Source organism: Vanessa atalanta, chromosome 18 (genome assembly GCF_905147765.1).
Source record: "Vanessa atalanta chromosome 18, ilVanAtal1.2, whole genome shotgun sequence".
Taxonomy (NCBI): domain Eukaryota; kingdom Metazoa; phylum Arthropoda; class Insecta; order Lepidoptera; family Nymphalidae; genus Vanessa; species Vanessa atalanta.
Genome location: NC_061888.1, coordinates 4,483,475 through 4,510,713, shown reverse-complemented (window position 1 = coordinate 4,510,713; position 27,239 = coordinate 4,483,475). Strand labels below are relative to the sequence as shown.

The window sequence follows — 27,239 nt, the reverse complement described above, 5'->3', positions numbered from 1 at the left end:
TAAATTAAGACTAACTAAGAAGATAAGAGAAATACGAAACTATAATAATAAGGTTAGCATTAAAGACGTTCCTGATTTATATACAATTTTTTTATAGTACAGTAGACTACAGTCAATTTATTTTCTGATACTTTCTAGTACATATTTGCCACATTTAAATTGTATTATTAAATTTTCGTAGAATCTGTCTCAATCACCTTTTTTGTGATACAGTTTGCCCTTTTTAATCTTTATGAAAAAACATACAAAAGATTAGCCACACTTACACTTCCTGTCTCCCCAGTTGTTATAACAACTGGGGAGGCAGGAAATGTAAGTGTGTGTTTTCTATAGAAAATACATATCAGAATAATTATAATTACAATAACAATTATCTATAAACAATACTTAAAACATTATGCAATAAAGAGTACATCACTCTCGACACTTCACACTTTTAAATAAATTGTTATCATAGTTTATGAATTTCACTTATTGAAGTTCACTGGTACGTTCAGTAATATACGTACGTTTACTGGCATAGTTCTCATACAGCCAATCCCAGAAGCGTACTCTTTTGGCTTCAGGATCAGTTTGAAGCGTAAAATTTTCTGTAATATCTAGGTAGTTGATATGGGATGTATCGTTGACTGGTAGCCATTTAAAGTCCACTACTGATTCGTAATCAATTGCAGGCGTTGGATTTCTGAAAGTAACAATAGAATTATCTATTTAAATTTCTAGTTTTGCTAAATATTTACAAAAGTAAATATTTAGCAAAACTAATTTTATTAAATTAAAAAAAAAATCAATAAACATATCATGTTAATTAAAATAAGAGAAAAGGAATTATACATAAAATGGATCGAGTGGTGATTAGTGAGGCTTTCAAACTCTTGATAATCACTACTTGTTATAATTTGAAAGAGTGACATCAAAGTCATATTCTGGACATATTTAAGCTTCAAATTGTGGTATTTAAGGCTGTTTCGTCAGGCCAGGCCGAGCCGACATTTTTTAAGAACTAAACTGTGATTTGGGCTTTGATTTATCAAAGCATTTTTTATGTCATGTTTATTCTTATGTACGGTCCCCATTAATTATATGTGATAAGTTTGAAAACACCGAAAAAATTGTAATTGCGACAAATTTCGACTACGTTGCGTTTGGAATTTATTGTAGCGAACATTTCGATAAAAATGTACAATTCTTAAAATGTCATCTTTTATTATTACTTTTAACTACTACACTATTATAATCGTCACTGGGGAAAAAATAATAGAATACAACAGAAAATGAACAAAGACAGAGAGAAAAGGAAAAACAGAAGACATCACAGACACAAATAAATAAACATCAATTACTAAGTATCTTTGAGTGTATGTAACATTGCCTACGTATTTTGGTAAACAACATTTTTTTCTGAACACTACCCATTTTTTTTATTCTCTTTAAGTGAAAAATATTTAAACCTTCGAATGTGGGCCGATCGATTACTCTCATTAAAATAAAATTGATATCATGAAAAAAGAATCACGTAGTTTACAGATTGTCTTCTTGTAGCTGTTATTTTCCTTATTGAATCTTTGATCTTATCCAATTCGGTTTGAACTTAAAATATCACAAAACGACGCATAAAAACAAAAAAAAGGAGTGCGTTGTAAATAAGAGTTTAGTAATAAGTTTGTACAAAAATTGCAAGGCTAATGCTGGCTATTTACAAATATTTTTACTCACCCACTTTTGGCAAAATTAGTCCACATTTGTACCATTTTTTTGGAAACTTTGAGTTCAGGCGAATCGTCGTCTAGTCTGTAGTTAAATCGCGAGAAATAAAACAGGTAGCCCATTTCATCACCATGACAAACGCCAGGGTGATTGATTCCCAGCATCCTCTTGAATAAACCCAAAGCACCATCAAACGCAAATCGATAGAAGTATGTTGGACTTGTTCGATTCGTCTTTGCTTGTAGTTTTAACGTTTCCAGTGCTGGACGTAGGAACATTACGTCTGTGAACAACTGTTTAAGGAGCCGTGAGAAATTACGAACATTTAAGACATTCCGATTAACAGATACCATTGTTTCTTTATTAACTTATTGTGTTGCTCGAGTATTGTTACAGTTACGAAACGAATAATAGTCTGTGCTTGCTATAGTATTTATTTTTTAAATAATTTTTATTACGTATAACACGTTTTTAATATGTAATAAAAGTAATACGTTTTGTTTATAGTATAAATTAAACAAGTAAATATAAATGTTATCAAAACGGAATCCACTTAATGTTTTCTGTAAAAAATCTGCCAATAGGTATACTTTATCAACTCGAGATAAAAATATTGAAAATATATTATTTGTGCCATGGCCATCTTCAGAAACCGATACGATATCCGTTTTTGAGCTGATGTCATTGTTTGTTATGGTTTTTACATTCGGGTTTTAATATTTCAAAAATGTTTAGTATTATAATCTCTTTTGAGATAATCATAAACATAAATATTCATAATTACACGGTTACTTCTAAAAATACAGACACAAATATGATGCAACAATTTGATTTCCACAAATATGGTATTAGATAGGCAGATATTGAATCCAACCATACATCATTTACATTTTAAAGTAGAAATTTTATTTAGACATTTATTCAAATAGAGTCGAAGCTATAATAGAACGCACCATTGCTTTCGTGTCCTGTCATTTGTTTATAATTTTAATAATCTTCCTGTCTTGAATAATTTAATTAGTTATTATAAAAAGTAACTTACATCAATGAGGCTGTCGATATTGCGCACGTCGACGGGTCGCTGCTGAAAGTAGAACGCTCGTATGTGGTCCATAACCTTTATCGAACGTTCCTCGTCTGAGGATGTCAGCTCTGGCGGTACGACTCGCTTAAATTCATGGTCCAATTCGCTCAATAATTTCGGATATCGTTGAAGTCCTGTTTTACAAACAAGCTTTGTTACTTATATTTAATATATCTATACTTTGGCATGCTACGCAATGTGGGGTTCGCGGGATCGTTCGTACGTTGATGGTAATACGATCATGCAAGTGTCAACAACTTAATTAAATCTACTTAATGTAAATCTAAGGTTTTTTATCTTTATTCCTACTTCGATTGGAATAGGCTATAGGAACGCAAAGAATACTAGCAAAGAAAAGTTAATTATGATTTAAAAATTCATCAGTTCATCAATTTGGCAAAGACACTTCTTAAATACTCTGTTTAATAAGGCCTCACTTAGTGAAAGGCAATGTTTTGGAAAAAAAAATTACCACGACGTAGTGGGGTTAAGGTATTTGATGGTTTAGATCTTTGATGCTATACGACTTGTCCTTGTTATATTGGTTTTCATACATTAAGGTAGTTTATACAGCAAATATTTTAACGAAATCAAATATGAAGTGACTAGAATCGAGTAGAAGCCAAATATTGTTTTAATGTTTTTTTTAGCCTCAAAAACTGGATTCGTTTTTTAATGTAGATGCAAGGTTAAAGTCATGAGTGATTTATATTTATGAATATTGAATGCTTTAGTAACTGTTATTTAAAATTAATTAATATAACGAAATATATTTGTTAATCAAATAAATCGATATATAAACTTTGTTTTAAATACATAGATTAAGTTGATTTATAATATCTAATATCCCTTAATAGGCCAGTCAATAAAGCCCGTGAAGGTCAAATAATTAGTATCATTACGATTTTTTGATAAGTGGTTTGGGACGTTAAAATAATAGCAAATTAAAATTTTCAACCCTCTGGGTTTCAACATTCTTTTTTGTTAATAACTAATTTTGCACTAAACAAAAAAGGTTGAAATTTTAATACAAGGTAAGTTATAATTATTTACACCTTCTGTCCAATTTTCAACCATCTAACAATTTTTTTCACGAAGTTATAAGCAAAAGCGCTTTTCACCCTCTCAACCCCCTAGCGTTCACCCCAGAGGGTTGAAAATTTTGATTTGTTATTATTTTAACGTCCCAAACTACATATAAAAAAATCATAATGATACTAATTACTTGACCTTCACGGGCTTTATTGACTGGCCTATAACACGAAATATAATATTATTAATCATTACCTTCTTATTAAAGACACCTTAAAAGAAAGAATTAGAATAAATCGCTCATATACAATCTTATGCGTTTACCTTCACTCACTATTTGAAATACGTTAAATAGGACGTCCATATTTGCATTATATGATCTCTACCCTATTTCAAGTAAACATGGCGAAGAGACTAAGTTTTTGTATGGCAAATTTGAATAACATAGGAACTACGAATGAAATAAAGCATTACAAGACCAGAGACTTGCTATAATTGCACGATAACAATCGTATATTTTCGTTTGTTCGTTATGTAAAGTAGCTGCAATACATTTCAGCGTGACGATTTTTTAACACTGCAGTCAGCTCTTATGCAATTTATGTAACGCGTTTTACGTAATTACTTTATGCCGAATATGTGCAGAGGTAAGGAAAGTTGATCTTTGAATTATTTTGACAATAACTTTTGGCACATATTTTTTATATTTAGATTTTTCTTACTGACTTTACATTATCTACTTGACTTTTATCGACTCTGAATACCCAACTTTTATTTTTCTAGGCTATTAGATTTAAGTTCGAGCATAGTATGATAAGCTTTATAGGAGTGAATATAAATTTAATTTATATTCACAGTAATGTTTACTTATGTAAATATTGCAATGACAATTAAGATATTACAGGCATCATTTTAATTGTTAGCAAATTATAATATTCAAAAAATGATTATAATTGTCTATGGAATTAATAAACATTTTGCTTGTGTTTCTATTAATCTGACATCGAATTATTATGAAGAAAACTTAACAATACACCATAATATTTACGGTTAATAAGAGATATGCAATATCTGATTTATACATACAATAGTTTTATTTTTTATAATACAAATACATATGTCAATAGGCTGATAAGACCATTCATTACCGGAGCCATAAATATAAACATGTTTTTCTGATATAGGTAACCATCTTATATTATCTGGATAAGAGAATAAAAAAGTTAAACAATTCTTGATAAGTTATTTGCGTGCAATAAGCTGTGTTATTTATACGATGTATGTCATGTCTATGACTCAGACGTTGAGTTTTTAATAATTTAATGTCGAAATATACCTTGTACGTTTCTAAATCACACGTCTTCGTATTTATCGTATTTTACGCACACTTCTTAAGCTTCGTGATTACATATAATTTCTAAGATATTATCATACTTAGCTTTGTTACCTAGGTATTATTAAATTAGGTGCTTTTTTGAATAATAATACACATATATATGTATATGTATATACAAATGTTAATACGTTATATATGTATGGTAGTTTTACATTAAGTTATGTCATTACATAATATAGATATTGTATACTCTCTTTGATAAAATTTGTGCCTCAAAGACGAGTTAATATTTCAAACAAAATTCGGTATTTCCGCTTCAACATGGGCATCGACTAATTCTTGGCACTTTCACGAGGCCGCTATTGGTTAATTAATTATATCTATATTTTTTAATATTATGTTTTTTAAAATATTTAAGTACATTAGTATAGATAGTATATAAACTCATATTTATTAAGATTCACATTATTATCATTTCAAGTCAAATATATATTCAATATATTTAGACTTACATTACACTTATTGATAGTCTAATTATAATCTACCACCGGTTCAAGAATGGTATTTCCTTACCGTGATCTAAGAAAAAAATTATCGTTTTTTTTGTTATCTGCGTCATATTTTCTACATATATGAATGAAATAGAAAATATCAATATTTTAATTTACAGGGCCAATCTGCAAATAAACTTATTTATATCTCCTTAATGCACTATAATCATTAATTATTTATCGTTTAAATAATAAAATAAGGAACAGGAAGAAAGAGAGGAAGATTCGTTGGAGTGATGGTTCCAACATGCTGCTCTCGTGTGACTTAGAAGACATGTATGCCAGAGTTTTGTCTAACACAAATAAAGTATATAAAAACCTAGTGGCGCTTACACGGATTTGAACCAAAGACTTACAGTTAAGATCTATGCGTTCTAATAGCCACTGGTCCACCGAATACTATAAATTTTTTCATGATAATAAAATAAAGAGCGATTAAAATGTGATTTAACTTAATATTTCTTTGTTTTGTTATTTCTGTGCGCTCAAAGTTTTATAGTAAGTAGACAAAGTTGAAAAAAGTCTACAAACGCAACAATAAACAAAGTAAAAACTATTACAACATTTTTCTCGCAACGTCTATTTAAATTACTATCTAGTTTACCTACTAACAAGTCACGGATGAGGTCGTGTCCCCATGCCGTCTATTATAGCGTTTCACTGTCGTTATCTAACAGCGACAGGAAATAGCATGTGACAATACGTGACCATAACATAAGTTGTGTGCCAAATATACGTACGGTAGTTATTTGCTGAACTACGCAATGCAATGTAGGCTGTGAGAAAACACGCTCTACCGATTTTCATTATGTCCTTAGATTTTGGCGGCAAGATTTACGACATTTTTGTATCTGATCTCTACTAGGTCGACGGATGTTTTAGTTGTATATTGTGATAGTTGTTCGCATTTTCTATAGATATCTTTATGATTTTGGATGTTGTGCGAGTGTGATATTGATATTTCTGATATACGTTAATAAACTTAATGTCTATCTATGATAAGTTGATATATATCTTAAACAGTACGCCAGTGGATTAAATGTTTTTATACATAATTGAGACTGAAGATTTAGTGAGGAAATAATATAATCATAGCCAGAACTGGAGAATGTTTGAAACTTATTCTATCTAGTACACTGCTCTGATGCAGCTTAGATAATCATTTTGCGGAAATATGTCCGAGTCACAATGTTTTCTTACACAGAACACAGAATTAATTATACAACAAATGAAGCACGTTAAAACAAGGACAGGCACTGCATGCTGATGTTAAAGCTTCGATAGTAGATTGTTGTACTACTGATAGTAGATGTTTAAATAATAATTAATGAAAAGGATGAAAACTAATGGGTGTGTTAATATTATTATATTGAGGGGAAAAACTTCTAGTACTTGTTTTCAACCCTTCATCCCTAACATTGCCCCCTAATAGTAGCCTGTGTCTGTATTCTCTTCTCACAGATATCTAAATATATACGCTAAGGTAAAGGAAAAGTATGTCACACAATCTTCCGTTCACTTGCGAAATGTTTTGAAGGATTTCCGCCACTATAACCGGAATAGGCGCGCCGAGTCCTAGGTAATTGGAAAAAATTGCTCAGATACCCCGGATTTTGATTAATAATTCCAATTGTTCAAGATAAACCCAAGGTACACATGTGTACAATTTATGTTTATTGTTTGCAGTTACTCACGAGACAGAATGTGTACATGTATAATATCTCATTACGGCCTGTAATGGTAGAGCATGTATTCTACATTTACAATTGACTTAATTTAACGATTTCGTTGACCCCTTTTATAACACTTATCATAAACATTATTTTGAAAGAATCAAAACGTTAAGTCTTTACGAAAACAACTAAGAAACCTGGTTTTAAAAACTTGATTTGACTCAGATGGATGTATCATCAACTCGTGATGATCAATCAATCCTTAACATTATAGGTATATTAATTAATTTGCAAGAGTTAATTTTGATTAAGTACCTATCAAAGCGTAGTTTTCTAATGAATTAACAAACTTATTACTAGTTTCCTATGATTATAAGTCAAATTTACTTACAAAAATTTGTCGTATAGCGTATATGGAAGGATCAAATCCCTCCTTTTTATATTTAAAATAACATTTAAATTTTACTTTTTATATTTTCAAATAAAATAAATGGAATATAAAGGACTCATTAAATATCGGATTAAATATATTCCATGATTTATGTTTTTCAAGATATTGATAAATATTTACTTTAATCGTAGTTCACTTTGGATCCCTAAGATAATAAAAACTACTTACGCCGAAACAGTATGATTCCTTCCTTGGCGTTGTAACCAGTAAGCAAAGGCACATCAGCTCCCGGTAAAAGTTCCTTAGGTGACTTTGTCAGGAAAGCTTCGGGAATATCCGGTTCTACAACGGGCAGGAAAGGTAGAGAAACGGTATTTTGCAGGTCTGCCGATTTCCCCGGTGCACCCGTTAGCCTTGCACCAGCTTTCACCAATAATTCACTTGGTGTTGCACGAAGATAGCCTAAAATGTAATGATCATTAACAAATTTTATTCCTTTTATTATTCTATAGACTAAAATTATTGTAATGGGTAATCTACACTGTGCTAAATTGTCGGATACTTAAAAAAAAATTTTTTGAGAATTACGTATATGTATTACTTAAAATGTTTTTCATACAGATGTGAAAGCGTTCTTAGCAAGGACTTACTCTATGGTGTCCCAAAGAGATAAATAATCAACCTTGTACGTTGCCATTTATGTAAGATTTATGCCGATGTGCTGAGGCGAAATCGGAGGCGGGTATTTAAACGACGTGTTAATCAAAATTCTTTGAAAGACATGAAAGAATATTTATTGCGATTTTTAATAGTGTTACTTGCTATTTTAATTATATAAAACCTTTTAGAATTTTCCCATGTATAAAAAAACTTATGTCTTAACTTTAAAGACGATTTAGATGAGCAAATACCGTACTTGTACTTTTAATAGGTACTTTTAATGTACTTTTAATAGGTACTTCTTGATTGAAATTCCTTGTATTTTTTTTTCAATAATATAATAGTGGTCTTATGAAGGCTACATTCACAGTATCCATATATTTGTATAATTAATGTTAAAAAATTGACTAAGCGACAATTACCGTCTAACGGCGTTCATTAATGTAACATTGACATAATTATCACCGCAAATAATATCTAAGGTCGACTATTGCATTGCATATATATTACATATTAAAAAAAACAACTTTATCGATGATATATAAAGTATAAGATTATTATCTGTAAAAGTTAATGTAGCAGTTTGTATATGTCCAGTGCTGTGCTATGCCTACTCTCTATTAGAGGAGTAAGTTTGGAGTTTATTCTACTACCCGGCTCGGACCGGATTGGTAAATTGCGGTTTACCCCCTATGTAATCCCATGAAAATTTAGCGGTACCCGCATTCTTCAGATAATATTAGCACGTTATAATCAACGGCCAATTACATCATTATTACATGTATAGCTTTAAGCATTTTATAGTAAATATATGAAGATAATTTAAACACTAAAATATATATGCTTACTAATAAAAACAAGTTATAACTAATTTTAAAACCAAACTATGTTGAACTAGATTCCTCACCAAGTAATTCAGCAGTACTGTTCGTGTCAATGCCGAGCTCTCTGCCTAGCTCAAAAGCTCGGTCGCGGGGATCCTGTGCAAGAGCCCACGGTGACAGAGCTAAGCCGCTTTGAGCAATAGCTCCGTGAAATAAACCCTGATAGAACCAATTAAATAAATAGTTTAACGATAACCTTTATTGGAATACTTTTTCAAAAGATGTATATTAGATTTTTGAACCCATAATACTATTTTTAAATAAGTCAAAAAGCTTTTAAAGTCTATGATTTAGGTTACTTTATCACTAATATTAATTATAATTTGATTTGAAAATTATACAAAATATGTAAGTTATTCGTGTCAAAACCTCACTTTGGAAGCTGATGAAAGCATGTGCAAATGCACAGAAGCACCGCCAGCCGACTCCCCGAAGATCGTGACTCGTTGAGGGTCACCGCCAAAGTACTCGATATTTTCTTGGACCCACTTCAGAGCCATTACTTGATCCTTTACATCAATATATATTGTATTTTTAATCAATTAAAACAACGGATAAACATTTCTGATAAATGATACAAAGTCATTGATAGTTTATATATTTATGAATTCATTTAACACATTGCATCACCTTAACATTTAGAATCATCAGTTGTTACCTTATGTTCTTTTCAATGCTATTAGAAAAGAATATTAGGCAACATTAAGATATAGCACTTGACCATTTAAAGCGTGTCCGATTGTTGCCTAAGCCGTAATCAACTCGTAAGAATGGAAGGTTCACCATTGTGTTCGTGTAAGCGTAAAGGTAACACATGTCTTTCTAAATCTCAGTTATTGCAAAACGACAATTTTGTGATAATAAAATCCAACAGCCCAAGCCATTTTTAAAATACTCAATTATATCAAGGGCCATTTTACGTGAATCGGACTTGAAAAAGCATGTTTCCGATTTTATTATTGTAGTCTTCCTTTACATGTATGTATGCACTACTTCGAATTGGTCTAATTTTAAATTGAATGTATTTAAAATTGTAGAATATAATATATATTATCATGAAAAAAATAACACAGTATTTTATTCTTCATTAAATTACTTTCTAAATAATGCGAGAACGTAAAATAACACAAAAAATATAAATTTGTTTATAATATAATGAGTATAAAAAATCTTATTAGCTTCGCTAGGATGTATTATAATTTTCATTTACAAGGTTTTATGATAAAATCATTAAATTTTATCTGTATAAAATAAAATTTGCCGAAATTTGAAGGTAAATTATCAAACAATATGACATTTTAGCTCTACATCTACTTAATAATCCATCTTATATCGTTTTTTACATATTTAAAAAAAAACCTTTTATTTTATTACCTTGAGTCCCATATTTCCAGATACTTCTTCATTCTCTAAGCTTAAAAAGCCGAGAGCGCCGAGCCTGTAGTTTAGCGTGACTAACACTACTCCAGCACCAACAAGGTGATCCGGACCGTAGAGAAATGCGTTGCCTGATCCGACGGCAAAAGCACCGCCATGGATCCATACCATGACTGCCAATTTCGGATTGTATCTATAAATATAATAAAATTTTAATAAAGTAGAAAATATTTTTTGAAGAAATCGAATATTTCTTCATATGTTCGAATCGTGGAAAAATAATGAGTTGAAAATTTGAAGATTGAGAATGTGGACTTTACTTTACATAGAGAAGTTTTGTACTCATTTAAATTAAAAAAGAATTTTAGCAGCATATTCTCATAAATTGTAAGTTTCGCTTAGAGAGATAAAGATAATACTAGAATAATCTCTTACGGACGAAAAATAAAAAACCAGCCGTGTTGTATTTTTATGGTTCTAATAAAACTTTTTAATTTCAATTTAATTAATTCAGTACTATATCAGTGCAGTAATTTAACACCATGTATTGTATTGTTGTTTTGTCAATCGTAATATTTATTGCAAATATATTCGATTTTTATATATTTTTTTTACTAAATATTATAAGAATATGCTGTATAATTTCTTAAAAGAATAACAAGATGGCCAGACATCTACTTTACTATTATAATAGGAATCGGTTAATTAAAATGATATATGTATATGTGTGTGTGGGTGTGCGCGTGTGTAATGTGTATATATGAATGACATCATTTAAATGGCAAAATGTGTAATATATGTATTATGTAAAGCATCCGTAAACATTTATTTACATAAACACCAGACATACATCACTCAACACAAATATTGCTAATTATTAACAAAGCCAATAATAAAATATATGTTTTTACCCCGATATTTTATCCGGCAACGCTGGTGTATATACGTTGAGGAAAAGGCAATCTTCGTCACCTTTGTACGTGTCGAAGAGCATGAATCGATGTGGACATACCGCACCTTCTTCGAGGGCATCTCGAACTCCTGACCAAGGTTCTAGCGGTGCTGGTGGTCGGAAACGTAATGGACCTCGAGGAGGTTGAGCATATCTATGAAAATTAAGTATTATATTATGTATTAAGGATATTAGTATACATTACTTCTATTCTTCTAAGAAAAAAAATATAGTAACAAAACACGCAGTTACAGTAAATAAAAATATATAGTTTTGTAGAGTCAATATCAAAATAATATTATTTGACCTTCTTAAAGTATGTAAGATCTCTATCAATAAATATTTTATTGTATATGTTCGTTTATGACCTCGTTCGAAATGAGAACATTCTCTAAGCGTTGAAGGATGAGAACAAAATTATTTATTACTTTATTATGAGCTGTCTCGGCCCGATTAATTACCTACTTATTAAAATAATGAGACTTAAACAAATTTAATAATTCAATAAAATTTCGAGCTTTATATATTATCGTGTAAGTAGCGTAGCACGACTTATTAAAAAGCCTCTAATACGTTTAACTTGATGGCTTAGCGAATTAAAAAAAAAAAGATATTTTTATAGTGTGTGTTTATCTAATAGCTTTATAATATATAAAAGTTTACCTCTTTATTATAATAATATGAAATAGTATATTAAGATAAAGTTTAAGTTCGTTTTTGATTATTATTCGAATTAAAATTACGTAACGAGTCGTGTCTCTGTATTTAGTAAAAGTGTATTCTGCATATGTATTTAAAAGTCTTAAGTTTTAAAATAATGACATCGACCCATCTTTTATAAAAGAGGGTATAAATAAGGAACTAATTAGGCAATATTATATTTACCTAATTCCCTTAAAGCTATAATATGGCGTCTGGGCACTGGTCCTCGCTATGACCCTCCTTCCACGTAAAGTGCCCAGTTGCGTTGTAATAATAGGTCCTCCTCCGACTCGCATACGGTCCACAAGTGCATGGACCAGTCGCGCCGCTCGTGCGGGTACGGCCTGCAGACGACGTAATGCGTACTTCAAGCCTACTGACTCGCTCACCGTACTTGATAATCTTCGCCATGCTCCTGTCACCTACGTATAGAGAGGAATGATCATAAGTCGAACTTCTTGTTTTAGTTATAAAAATTATATACGTTTCATGATAATACCTGATAACAACTATAATATACAACATAAATCGAATTGTCTTTTCAACTGAGGAATTAATATAATCTGAATAAAAATGGACTGAAAAAAATCTACATTTTTGCATGCCAAAAATTTTAAAATGTCTTTTTATATGATGACATTGAACACTCTTAATTGTTTCTATAATAGCTTGTTAAATACAATAACAAAATGCAAGATTTTAAAGTATTAACTTCAAAGCACCAGTGATAAATATAACGATTTCATAACAAAATTTTAATGTATTGCTCTGACAAGAAAATTACCCTTTTCGACTCAATATCTTAACATGCACTTGTCAATATCGATGTCAACTATCATGTAATACATATTATTTTTTCTGTATAATTAAATTAATGGATCAGTTCATTTTTGTATATGCCGGAATGATTTCAATCATGCAATTATAATGTAAGAGATTATACAAAATATATTTAAAATAAAATAAAAATTACATAACCTCTTGTAATTGTTATTGTTTCTTTTCGTAACCATGGCTTAAAATTGCATGTTTTTACGTATATTTAATAAACTGTAATGTTTATTTGAATATTAGTCGACTAACCATTTCATCATAAACCACAACTTATTTAGATGAAACAAGTTTGTAGGGGTTTGAAGATAATTAAGAAGTATCGCTCTACTCTGCAATTTTGACAATTACTCGTAAAGTCGCTATATTAGTTTAATGTCACAATATATTGCACTGCAAAACATCGGTGAGCGGTAGTCCTCGACCAAAATATTGCAACTTTATCATCAACAGGTGACAGAAATACTGGTATAAATTATTAACGATAACTACGAATATAAATAGCTGTCCAATGTTAGATACATTTCTACCGTTGGTTCGCATAATTCATGAAATATATCATAGCAACAAAAGACTGAAGAAATACATAATATTTAGGCGAATATTTCTTAAAGAAGTTACCAATTAACATACAGTAAATACTCAATAACCATTCATTATCTTAAACATATCTTATATTTAAAAATGCATCGTTCAACAGAATGTATTGAACATTCTGTTGAACGATGCTTTGAACAATAGTTTTTAAAATGTTATTATTATTATACATAGTCAATGTCACACAACATCATGACATTTCACAACCATGCTCTGCGGTGAGTTTCTGCTTATTCTTATTATAATTAATTCGGCTTTAATATTTTGTGGCTTTTCTATATGTTTAGTTTCTTTATTCATAGGCATTTGCATAGAGCAAGTAATGCAAAAATTACTTAAGAACACGAAGATTGGTTAGAAGTTTTGAAATGTTTGTGCAATGAAGCTGTTATGGCCTTTGGTCAGCCAATAAGAATAACGAATCTCAATAGCCACAACTTCAATATAGTTTGTGTTTATTTTTGTTACTTTAAATTCGATTCGCATTTCAATAAAATGATTACGAAATTTAGGTATATTATCTTTATAGACATATGTGATGCCTATATTATAGTAGTGAAAATCCATTTACGCCACATGGGTAGATAAAATTGCAATCAATAACATTGTAAATACATACTACAAGAAAATAAAATAATATTAACTTCGGAATACAATACAATATACACTACAATAAATAAATCTATAAATAGAGAAATCTTCAAAATATTATAAGTAATCGTACTAACAGGATTTAACTAAACAACTTAACGTAATCAGCATAACTTAAATGCTAAACCTACGTTTTAAAAATATAGCCGTTTCTCTCGATAAATGTATCTATTTAAATATATGTACGTATCCTTTTCCTACACAATCAGTGTTAAGCTGAAAAAAAATACAATGGTTTGGTCATAGGTCGTTCTTAAATTCACACACTAACGTGTGAACGTGATTGCATTTTATGTGGAAAACTATAGTTAATTTTAATAATAGTAATTTCACTTTTGGATAGTATTTATAAAAATGTGTTAGTATATCCACGTCCAAGTAAAGATCTCTCTGCATATCCTAGTAGAATCATTGAAATGGGAGAATTAAATTGGGTTTTTTTGTTAGTTATCTGTAAAAAATTGATATAAATCATATCAAAAACGGCCTGTCGTCCAATCGATCACATGCATGCAACGATTGCTGATGTTGATAATAATTAACAAGGATATATGACGTTATTAAAAGTTATATAAGAATGGAAATATTAACTGCATTGGCTTCAATAACTCCCAAGGTTTTTTCTAAAGTACTGCGTAAAAGCGAAAAAATGTTAGATCAATAGACAATACGATTAACCCCAAAACAGTACTTTCTTATTTCCCGCATTAAGTAAGGAATGGCATTATAGAATATTGAAGAATCATATTATTGCCAATGATAGATTAACCCAGAAAGTAGTCATACTAATATCTTCCTTCAGATTCATGTATTACTTAAGAATGGAGTACATGATAAATGTTTAGTCATAGGTTCATTATTACTATTAGCAGTCGTTTATTTCAACACGGAAATAACTTATTAAGAAAATAATTAATTAAACATATTATTAAATAATTTTAAACTATCCTATTCCGGCTTCTCACAAATATAATAAACGTCTTCATATTATTTTATGTCGTAGTACATATAACTCTATTGGTATAAGCGACGCAAACCCAGTCGCCGTGATTTTTTCCGACATCTTCAACAATGATAATGCATCATATATCATCAATTTGTCTTAAATGAAATGAAACCTTCCTCATTAATCACTCCGTTTGAAAGAGAAAAGTGAAAATCCAATCAGTAGTTTTTAAGTTTACCGCGTTCAGAAAGACAAAAGCAGGGCGGGGGACTTTTATATAATATGGAGTGAAAACTAATTTATTTACATTTTATTCCAATATGCTTTCTAAGACTGATGTGACTAAAGCCTTGTATAGCTATTCTATGCCTCAGTTTATACCGTGACTGACCACTTGTTTTTGATGTCACTGTTGATAACTAGTAGAAACTTCGTGTCATTCAATGAAATAGTATGAAGTCTTATGTTGGCTTAACGTAGAAAATAAATAAACAGTAACAAAATTAAATGGATTTGAAAACACAACACGTAAATGTAGCAATTTTTAAGCAGCACATTTGAATTTCATCAGCAACAATCCAACTACCACGTCTTAAGGGTTACTTAATTTGAAACGTTTTGTACTTGAAGTTACCAAACGAACGTACGAGGCATACAAAGGTTAAAATAAGTTTTATAAGTGCAAACGCTTAGGAATCTATGTATAAAGAATCATATACACATGCGCCATCGAACGAAGCGAAAGCATAACCTCTGGTTTCTGTAGCGGTGATCAAACTCAGATTTACTAACTGAACGCTCGTTTACTAATTAATCGTCTATTTCGTTATAGGATGCGAACCCTCAATGACCATTCAGATAATAATCTAATTAGTTATTTGACTTTGTTCAGCGTTTTAAAAACCGGAGGTGCTATAATGTATGTAAAGTGTAATGTACAGATGAATGTAAAAAAACTTCACACAAACTTTAGGCTTAGCTAAGTCGTTTATATAAGTGTGTACAATTTCTGATAAGATAACAAAGAAGTAAAGCCAAACGTATATAACAAAACAGTTATATATTACAAAATATGCATGGAATCGTACTTGTAAATTGATAATATTTAAAAAAAATATTTTAATTATATAGTTTTTGTGTAAATAAATATTTCTAAATAGTAGAACATTGTGATCTTCTTGTGATATCGCATTAATCGCTTTATCTTTAAATACGTGATTCTCGAATAACATTCGAGCCGTTTAAAGTTATATAAGAACGAAGCGTAACGTGATTCGCGTAAACGTGATATGGACCGCTGTCACACGTTGTTGCTTAATAGCATAGAATATCGAAATCCGTCAGCTAGGATTTTATATTCGCTAATCTCGTAATTTACAGGCTGCTAATGCTAAAAAATCTCGTAATTTAATGTAAACCTTACCTTAGGCAAACTGAAATAATGCTGATCAAAATTATTCAAAAACTAGAATTTCTAGTTTTTCTATTACGTCTTTTTCAGATTTTAGCTTGACTACAAGTTGAAATGATTTTATTTAATGGTTTTAAATAAGTTTTAAGCGATTTTTAACTTTATTGTATAAAAAATTACCTTCATAGAATTCAAACTGCTGGCGGCATTTGCAACGACATCGCCGAGAGCGGCGGGCGGTAACGCGTCGCATCTTAACAGAAGTCCAGACGCGCACAATAACACAATACACAACCACTGAATACGCATCTCCACTTGCGTCTTTTATATTTATTTCTTTATTATTGTCACTTTTATTAATTACATTGAATAACAAAATTTACATAATTTTAAAAGTATCTTCCTCGGCTATAATTTAGTTGTCCAATGCTGCATATGAGTATACGTTTCTTGATTAATTTTATAAAATCTGAAACAAAAAGAATATTTTTTATTGCATAACAAAATTGGTATAGTGGTTAAAGATATGTATGAATACTGTATGAAGGCTAGCTGTCGTTCATCAAAGAATATATAATAATTGAAATGATAGGTGATAGGTGTACTGTATATAATGTTAATGTTTATTATTTTATGATTTTAATATTCATCTTATTTATAATAGAATATTTTATCTATCTTAGTCAGCAAGTATTAACAATATTAATAAACTTAAGCTACATAAGAAATTATACTCAAATAAATCATAAAATTCGCAAGATTTTGTCGCTTTAATAAAGGAATGCAAGGAGTAATTAAATACCAGATTTTTGTTGGTCACTACGGTAAGCAGTGATGAACACCTACATATATAATTGACATGTTTCGAAATATCAATATTCGTTACACTGTCAATGCGCCCCCTACCATGAACACTAAGATGTTCCTTGAGCCTATATTTAAACTAGCTTAAATACCCCTCATACCGGTACATAGTAGTACAGTAACTGATGACTATCACCAGTAAATAGACTTATTGTAATTAATTGATATTCCTAATTTTTTTCTACGTAATATTTTATTTATATTGAGCAACAATTCCTTAAACATTTCATTCATTTCAAGTATTAACGACAAAACTAACAATATGTTAGCACGGGCCCATATGACGCGCAAATACTTAAGTAACAAGTTGCACTCTCTAGATCGCGGGCACTTTCACTCACTATTCTAAGTCAAGTTATAACAATTTAGATAAATAAGTTAACGAAGAGACTTACAATATGTTATATTATATTAAAGGCTCACATTAATAACAATTGACAAATATTTAATAAAATGTAAATAATATTTCATTTGACCTTCATAATCTATTTTGACGTTGTTGTAGTTGTATTGTAGTATTTATATTTGCTATTGTACCGTAAGTAATAGTGTAAATAAATTATTTAGCCTCAAAACATTAAATTCTATTAATGTTTTTTTATTTGTTTTTTCAATTGACTCGGACGGTGGAAAGGAAAAGACATCAACGCTCACTGGCACATCTATTAACGCCTATGCTGAAACGTATATCTATATTTGTCATATTATTATGTGTTAGTAGATATTATGTAATCATTAATTTCTCGCAAAACTTACACATTATCCCATATTTTAAAACATCTACAAAAAATGCTATGTAGATTGTACACCAAACACCAATACATTTCGGACCCAAGTCCTATACAAATAATAAAACAAGTTTTTCAATTTAGTTATGTATTAAAAATGTCCAATTATAAACTCGAACTTAATACGTAATGCAAAGTCAACGGCCCTAGTCCGTTGCATAAGAAAGATAGGCCATACTTTCGATTATCTAACAAAATAGAACCCTATGGGTACTGTTCCCGGTAGACCTAAGTATAAGTTTCATAGTTCCGCGTTCACTTTGTACCGCTCCGATGCTAATAAATGCTTCCGCAGTGAAAGAGATTGGCCATTAAATTTATAAAGAATCTAGACTAGTAAAGTAGTTTCTTATGTTTGGTGCATCAAATACAGTAACAAATAGTTAATATTATTCTTAATAAACCAAGTTGTTTTGTTTATAAATGTTTGTTGAGGGATACTCTTACAAACATGACTTATTTATATAGATAAAGAATGCTTGATGCAATATCACATTACATAATTATGAACAAAGCGGTAATAAACTCATTATGAATTGTTTTTAAGTACAACTTGTTCGAAAATAATATATCGTTCAAGGTTAACTTGCAAAAGACTTAATTAAAAGTTTAATTGAACAATGTTTTTTTACTAGACAACTATATTTAATGAGACAACAATCTATAATTATTTATATAAACTCAAAAACATATGTATACATATATATTTTTGATTAAACTTTAATCATTTAAAAAAAAATTATGGTATAGGTTGGAGGACGAGCATATGGGCTACCTAATGGTAAGTGGTCACCGCCGCTAACAGACAATAGCGCATTGCGCAAAGCCCTAACACAGATAAAAATATAAATTAGTTTTATAACTGACGTACATTTACATCAAATATTTTTATTAGTCAAAAAAGAGTGAAGTATTATGTATTTTATTAAATAAGTACGCCAAATGTCGCTACATTTGGCGTACTCGACTATGACTAACACAGAATCCATTGTGAAAATGTTATTATGTAAACAACGGATTTAGTTTCTCCTTATGGTAAAATAATTTAAACACAAAGTAACAATTGAACGTATCATTTTAATTTTGTGTAAATTTGAATTTCAATCTATGTCAATTTAAGAAAATTGGACCTTCAGAAATATCAACGGTCCTACGGACTAAGTCTCTGAGGCTCTCAATAATTATTTTGCTGTTAAAATATCGTATTCATGAATTGTCTTGCAATTAATCATTGCTAGAGCTTTCTTTGTTTATTCGGTTTTCCGACTGGATTCCACCCACACATCAATTTTATATTACCGCCAAAAACCGATACTCGGTGTTTCTGTGTTCCGCCTTGAAGAGTGACCACTGACCAGTGTTACATTCAGGAATACAATATAATATTTAGGATGTTATATTCCGCGTGTATTCGTGAATGAATGAGATATACATTTTGTAGCGGCTTAAAAAAATTGGTGAAGATTGTGATTGGTATTGTTCCTCTCATCTATTAGGAGGACATTTGGTCGTCATTATATTATATGTAACGACGATTTGTAGAAAATAAAAATAATAATTGTTTTTTAAATTAATTAAAATTAGAATATTTAACGCATTTAATGTTGTTGTTTGCTTACTAAAAACATAATGATTGTATTGTTTCGTATTCCATATTTTGTGTTGTTGTTTTGGTAAGTGTGATTATGGTTATGGAAACAATACATCAATATGCTTGTTAGATTGCATTAGGACGTAATTTTTATTAGAAAGGAATATGTATATTAGGCAAAATCACTCAGAAAAACTATCTTTTCAAGCTTAAGAAATGAAATAACTTTGAAACAATATTAGAACAAAATTATTAATAATAGCGCCGGCCGGCGAACTCACAATCAGATCAGTAAACATTGCAAAAGGTGATATTTTTATCGCCACTTTCTATTCTATCTTTTCTTTAATTGGGATTTCTCCTTGAAAAAATAAATAATAAGATTTTTTCGTACATTTTTTAACCATTTGCCCCGGGAAAGATGTTTTGCATTCGCGAAATTAGAAATTATTTTCTTACTCGTGTTCGTTTCAATTTTTGATTTTTTTTATGTAAAACATCTACTGTCGCGCGGCGCGCCGTGATTTGTATGCCTTGACGCCAAACTACATGACGCTCTCTTATGCCGTCATGCCCATTTTCCGACGCCGCTCTTTGCTCCCTTAAGTATAATATAATTATAGTGTATTCGTTGCTAATAGCTATTCAATAATATAGTACTATTATTTTAGCAACTCGATGATTTCATTTATTTCCTCCTAGTTATTTATTCATTTTCTTTAATTACAAATTATATATATAACTATAAATTCCGATGAGTCATCGATATTGTAGCCGTCCTTACATACAGAAGTGTGAACTCCTTTTTATAGAATATTCAATAATATTTTGAATACACAAAATATTTTTATAAATATACCTACTTTGTTCTATTTACAATAATTAATACCTTAGTAAAAGCACATTGTTGAGCAGATCCTTTTAAATCAAACCTTTTAATGACTTGAAACAATAGTTTCTTTAAGTAATATTCTCTAAAATATTTCTATTTCTAAGGTAAAAGGTAAAATGACATTAATCCATGCAATTCATTAATTAACCTATTATAATTAAAGCTCAGTCTACCACGACACACGTCTAGGCGAGTCACAAGTCTAGGTTGGACAGGTTAATGGACATATTTCTCTTGATATTAGGTACCCTTTTCCACTGAGCACAATACTAAGTATTTACTTTTTTTAAAATCTAATATCATTTGTTTAAAATATCTTAAGAAAATTTCAAGATCTAAGATTATATACACTCTAAGAGCTGACAATAAATACTTAAAACTATAATATGTGACACGACATTATAAAAGATTACAAATCAAATAGATATTTTTCAATAATGGATAAAAAATATATGATTCTTATATTATAAAAATCATAACATAAAAGTTTCAATTTAAATTGGTCTTTTATGTTATGATAGGAAGCTTTCAGGCTATAAAGTATGTGATCTAGTAAAACTTTACGAAAAAGAAGCGTAAAATCAAAGCGAATTGATGATTTTTTGTATTCCTTCGGTCAAAAAATTGATCTTTATTGACTTAAAACATAAATTATCATTAAAAAACGAAACAGTATTTTCATTTAAATAATTTATCTTGGTAATGTATAAACTCTATTTACGAATACGTTTCTGTAATTATTTGCACTAGGTTCATTTAAAAACCCATAATATTCCTAATGAATGAACGTTTAAACATCTTGTTTCGTTAGTAACTTTTGTCAAAATACAAAAAAAAATGTTTTATTATTTTTGTTGAAATTGGTGTGAATAAAATTTCGAAATACAATGTAAACCATTTTAATATTATTAAGTAACGCGGGAAGCCTCTGAGTTTATTGATAACAAACCACATTGGTAATTCATTAAATATACACTAAGGAAAGTGAAGAATTTAGGTTGGTTACTAATTACATAATTTTATTAGTAAATAAACGGTCACCCACATCGTATTATTCCTTTTCGACTTAGCACCACCTCCACTTATTAATCTGTTTTCTTAAACGTGTCTCTTTCAAACAATTGATTAATAATCCTTAATTTTAACTCTTGAGATCGATATTTTACGAAACATACGTTTTCGGTTAATGCAACAAACGCGCCCGTCTTGCAACTAGTTCTATACTGGCCCAAGCGACGATCGCAGCCAAGACTGTTACTTAATCACCACCCACCACAAAGCCACCGTATTATTCAACACATTGAATAGTAAGATTCAAAAATGTATCCATACGTTAAATGTACCATGATTGTATTTAGATAAAGAGCCGAATAAAACAGATACATTAAAATTTCTTCCTACTTCCTACAAATATTATGAACGCGAAGGTTTTTAAGGTTGGATGGATGAATCGTTGTTACAATTTCACGTGGGAGCTACCGAGGGAATTTAGATTAAATTTGGAAAAGAGATAACATATACCTAACGTAACACATATGCTACCTCATAACTGTCTCCCTCCCCGCACTCGCTGGCAGAACTTAGTTCTTTATCAAAATGAATTACTACAACTTTTTCTTATGTCTTGATACCCGGGAACATTTTATTGCCACCAATGACACAAACACCTAAACATACATTTAGAAATAAGGATATTTTTATTGATCTATAATTTAGGCTTACTCCGGAACTATATGACCTAGTTAAAATTGCCAAGCAATTAAATCGTTGAATCTGTAGTAACAGTATTACGAAAAACATAAGTATAAAAGAAAAAGTCACGTGAGTGCAGAGACATCAAGGAACAAATGCAAATAGTCTAACACCTTTATAGACGCCGTTCGAACATCTGATGACAATAAATAGGTTATGAGATGGATAGACTTAAAAGTCTTTTATACTACTATAGATCTCACATATTTGGAACATAGCAAGTATGTATGTCTTATAAATTTACTTTTTTTTTTCAAAATTTTGTTTCTCTAGAATCTCCGCACACTCTATATTCTTGAGAAATTCAATATTTCTCCATTTTGATTAAATCAATTTAAACCAGAATTGGATATAACTATTTAAGAAATGTATGTAAAATTGATTAATGAAAGATTATAAATTAAAATTACTCAAGACGTGTGATCCAGCATTGAAATTGCTCTTTTATTTTTTAAGGCACAAAACTAATTTTAACCATCTACAAATTGGTAGCTGACTGTATAACAAGACTCAAGAGTATTCTTCAGTTGGCAATAAAGAAATTTATAGAGGTTTATAGAGGTTGTAAAATCTGCTATTTTGCTTATATAAAAAAATGCAACTGCACGACCGATTTTCTATTTTGTTGAAAGTTTAGAATTCAGCTGCACAAGGGGGTTGTTTTTGATCGAGGAGAAAGTAAGAAGGGGTAGTTTTTCCCTATACCCAGGTAACTTTCCTGATTGCGAAAATGCTCTGTTCCTAAAATGTTGGAAAAAATACATCATATAGTTCTAAAATTAGGTTGTTTATAAACAATTTCGAAACTGTGGGCACCATCTGTGTAAAATTAAGGTTAAAGATCTCTCTTTGTGTGAATGTGGCCTAGACGATTTTATATTCTGCCGCCAAACAGCAGTACTCAGTATTGTTGTGTTCCGGTTTGAAGGGTGAGTGAGCCAGTGTTACTACAGGCACATGTGACATAACATTTTAGTTCATAAGGTTGGTGGCGCATTGGCGAAGTAAGGGATTGTTAATATTTTACATTACAGCGCCAATGTCTATGGGCAGTGGTGACCACTTAACATCTGGTGGCTCATTTGCCAGACCACCTACCGATATAATTAAAAAAAACATACATACATATACGAACTATCATCGCTCTGTTCAACTGAACTGAACTTCCAACTGTTCACCTGATATTAGTGTGACTTTGCCATTCATTCAGTTAGGGTGCGTACGGAGAGAGTACGCCTAATAATTTGAAAAATTAATAATTCCAAATTAAAATATGGCCCTGGACTTAAATAAGAATTCAGCAATGAAGTGAGGTAAACTACTTGTTGTTCAAGTAATTATTTGAACAAATAGATCACATGAATGAAGACAACATTCGTGATATATATGTATTTATGTCAATAAATAAAACCCATATCACTATTTCGTATTGTAAACTTTAAAATCTATTATTAGTAATAAAATGGACTGTATGGGTGATACTCAAAATCAGTGACCGTATCAAAGAACACATAATCAGCAAAAAATAAAAAGCATACATGATATGCAGTTCGCAGATAATCAGATGATGTAAACAAACATTTATTAGTAAAAAAAATTGTATGCCAGAGCAAGCTTTTTTAACTATATAAAGACTAAATATATTTTAATATGAACACGAAATAGTGTATTATAAAATTTACATGATTGGAATGTACCGTCTACAATACCTTAACTGAATTACTGTATTTGATTAAAAAGTGCTTTTACTCTGTGAATTTAACTTACATTTGTTATCTGTATTCTATATTATTATGTGTTTCAACTTTCAAGTGTCTGATTGTAATTCGTACTCGCTGATAATATTCATCAAAAATCCTACAAGTTTTATATAACGAGAGAGTGTTATTTTACAAAGCTACATTTACATAGGATTAAAGATTTTTTTGATTATTTGAATATGGCTACAAATAATTATCCTCCGAATACCTCAAACATCCCACCTTGTAATACGAATGATCTTCCACCACCATACTCTGCTGTTGTAGGTAATCCCCAGTATGGTTTTGTTGCACCTCCAGGTGAACCATTTCCTGCGGCGGGTGGTGTCTTTCCGCAACCAAAACAATTCACTCCAGTAGGAGTCTATCCTCATCCAACAGTCTTACCTACCTCTGCTCAACCTCAAACTGATGTTCCGCCTCCGCCTCCTGGTATGTCTGTGCCTGTTGGTGTCGTGATGCCTCCTGCGGTTGGTAGTGAACCCACCACAGTGACTTGCTACAACTGTGGCAAAGTTGTTACAACAAGGGTTACATATACAACAGCTTGGCATACTCATCTCGTTGCTGGTTCAATTTGTGTAATCACTATGTAAGTTAAAATTTATATTTTATAAAATAGTACATCATTTTTATACAACAATTAATAATATGACTTATTATAATTTAACAGGGTTTGTTCATTATGCTGTCTTGGACTCATACCTTATTGCTTCGACACCTTCAAGGATGCTGAACACTACTGCCCCAACTGCAGTACCTTTATTGGTAAAAGCAACAAATGCTAATGAAATATAATTCATTTATATTCTTCCTTATAGAATATTCTAACAATATATTGTACATTTATTTGCACAAACTTCCTTATATGATCTCTTGAATAAAACATAGATTTGTGTCTTAAACAATTGTAAAAACCTTTAGTAATGAAACATTCTTATTCACTATAGTTTTGTAGTTTTTACCAAATTCTAACTTTAAATTTCATTCCTTTTTTAATTAATAATCACTTTTCGATTACATATTTATCATGGTGCCATTTTTATATTTCAGCAATAGCTATAGGTACTAAAAACATTAAGTTGCTATTATATGAATATTTTGTTACACCAGCAATTTTGTGCCTAAAGATTTGATAATAATATATATTATTTATTATTCTTTATATAAATATTTTGGGGTGGTGGCCCTGATAGGTTATAGAATTTTGTTTTCTTATGTGCTTATATATTTTTATTTAAAATTAAGGTAGTTAAATAAGATACTATTTTTGTACCATGCGTAAAGATGTAGTTTTTGTACAATTAGCAGCAATGTTACTTATAAAAAGAAGCAATCTTCTGTCTTCCTTTTTTGTTTTATTCATATAAAAAGAATTAAATAGCATGAAAATTAAACAAAGAAACTTGAAATTGGAAATAAATTTAAACTTTTCATTCTAAAATGAATATTGAATAAAATGTCATATATTTCATATTTTCCTTATTATTATAAAATTAACTGTGATATTGTTCTGACATGTGTGTACAGTATAGGTAAATCATATTGTTTTATAATAATCACTATATTTATTTATTCTATTTCCATCATTCAATTCAGTATTGAAAAATTATGTATATTGAAAATTATTTTTTTGACTTGAAGTTTAATTGATTGTATTACTAATCTTTAAGTCTTCTCAACTAATACACAAAAAAAAATGAATTGTTTATAATAAATATAGGAGAAATTAGAATTCCATAATTTGTGTTAGTTTTATAATAATTATACTATAATTACTGTCATGTTATTTGAGTATATTTTAAAATAAGATATTTAAGCTTCAAAATTAAATATTTATAAAAAATCTTTCCCACATTAAACAAAAAATGCAATAAATTTTATGAGTTTGATATCTAGATTTTCATTTAGTTTGTAAGTTGTGCCTTGAACTCAACACTGGAAATGTTGATATAGTTTTTTTAAAATCCTTTTTCGTTTATTTTGTAAGGTCTTTATTATGTAATTAATTAAATTATCATACAATATTTATTCATTGATAAAATTTGTTTGACATTTAAACATATTTGTAGTTTTTTTTTCCATCATATAGTACCTTTCCATTTAATACCTACTTTTTAATATGTAATATAATTGAAAAATTAGAAAAATGATGTATTTTTTTTTAACAACCCACTACAAAAACTTGTACATATTAATCAGAGTTGATAAGATAATTTACATCAGTAACTGATAAGCATTCTCGTGTGAAGTACTAAGGATATTGTATGTGTTAGTAAAAAGTAAACTTTTTTGTTTTTATTAAATACATTTAAGTGACAGAAAAAAATATGACAAATGCTGAAACAACACAACAGGTTATAGGAATGGAATCGCTGGGTCCAACTTGCATCCCTCCACCTCCATATACAGTAACAGATCCCTTGCAACAATCCCCTGTGACTAATCAGCCTATTAGACATGAAACAATTATTGTACAACAGTTTTTAAAAGATGAACCGATTTATGTGAATTGTCCGAGTTGTCATAAGAGGATTTTAACTACAATTAAATTTGTCAATTCCAATAAAACACACTTAGTAGCTGGATTCATATGTGGTTTGACATTGTAAGTATTCAAGTTTAAATAACATGTTTGGTGAAATCATTAAAAAATGAGTACTTATATTATTAACTACTAATTATCATAGGTGCACTTGAATAATGATGATTCAAAAGACCTTTAAGTAGGGACTTGAATAATGTATATTTCTGGTTCATATTGCAATTTTTTTTCAGTTGGTGTTTACTCTGTTGTCTTGCTACGT

The 27,239-nt window shown here is 30.0% G+C and overlaps 2 protein-coding genes across 2 annotated transcripts; one reads left to right on the top strand and one right to left on the bottom strand.

Annotated features, from left to right (window-relative positions):
* Window positions 1-307: 307 nt before the first annotated feature.
* Window positions 308-22,127, bottom strand: LOC125070718 (esterase E4-like). Its single transcript, XM_047680649.1, has 11 exons — window positions 21,966-22,127; window positions 16,966-17,254; window positions 12,533-12,771; window positions 11,607-11,801; window positions 10,693-10,888; window positions 9,693-9,827; window positions 9,342-9,477; window positions 8,003-8,236; window positions 2,750-2,925; window positions 1,717-2,000; window positions 308-685 (listed from the first exon to the last, which is right to left on the bottom strand). Exons 2-11 carry the CDS (start codon window positions 17,092-17,094, stop codon window positions 472-474), a joined length of 1,938 nt encoding a protein of 645 aa, XP_047536605.1. The 5' UTR covers window positions 17,095-17,254; window positions 21,966-22,127; the 3' UTR covers window positions 308-471.
* Window positions 22,128-24,479: 2,352 nt separating this feature from the next.
* On the top strand, window positions 24,480-26,060 carry LOC125070719 (lipopolysaccharide-induced tumor necrosis factor-alpha factor homolog). The gene is made up of 2 exons (XM_047680650.1): window positions 24,480-25,024; window positions 25,106-26,060. Exons 1-2 carry the CDS (start codon window positions 24,612-24,614, stop codon window positions 25,218-25,220), a joined length of 528 nt encoding a protein of 175 aa, XP_047536606.1. The 5' UTR covers window positions 24,480-24,611; the 3' UTR covers window positions 25,221-26,060.
* The last annotated feature ends 1,179 nt before the right edge of the window (window positions 26,061-27,239 follow it).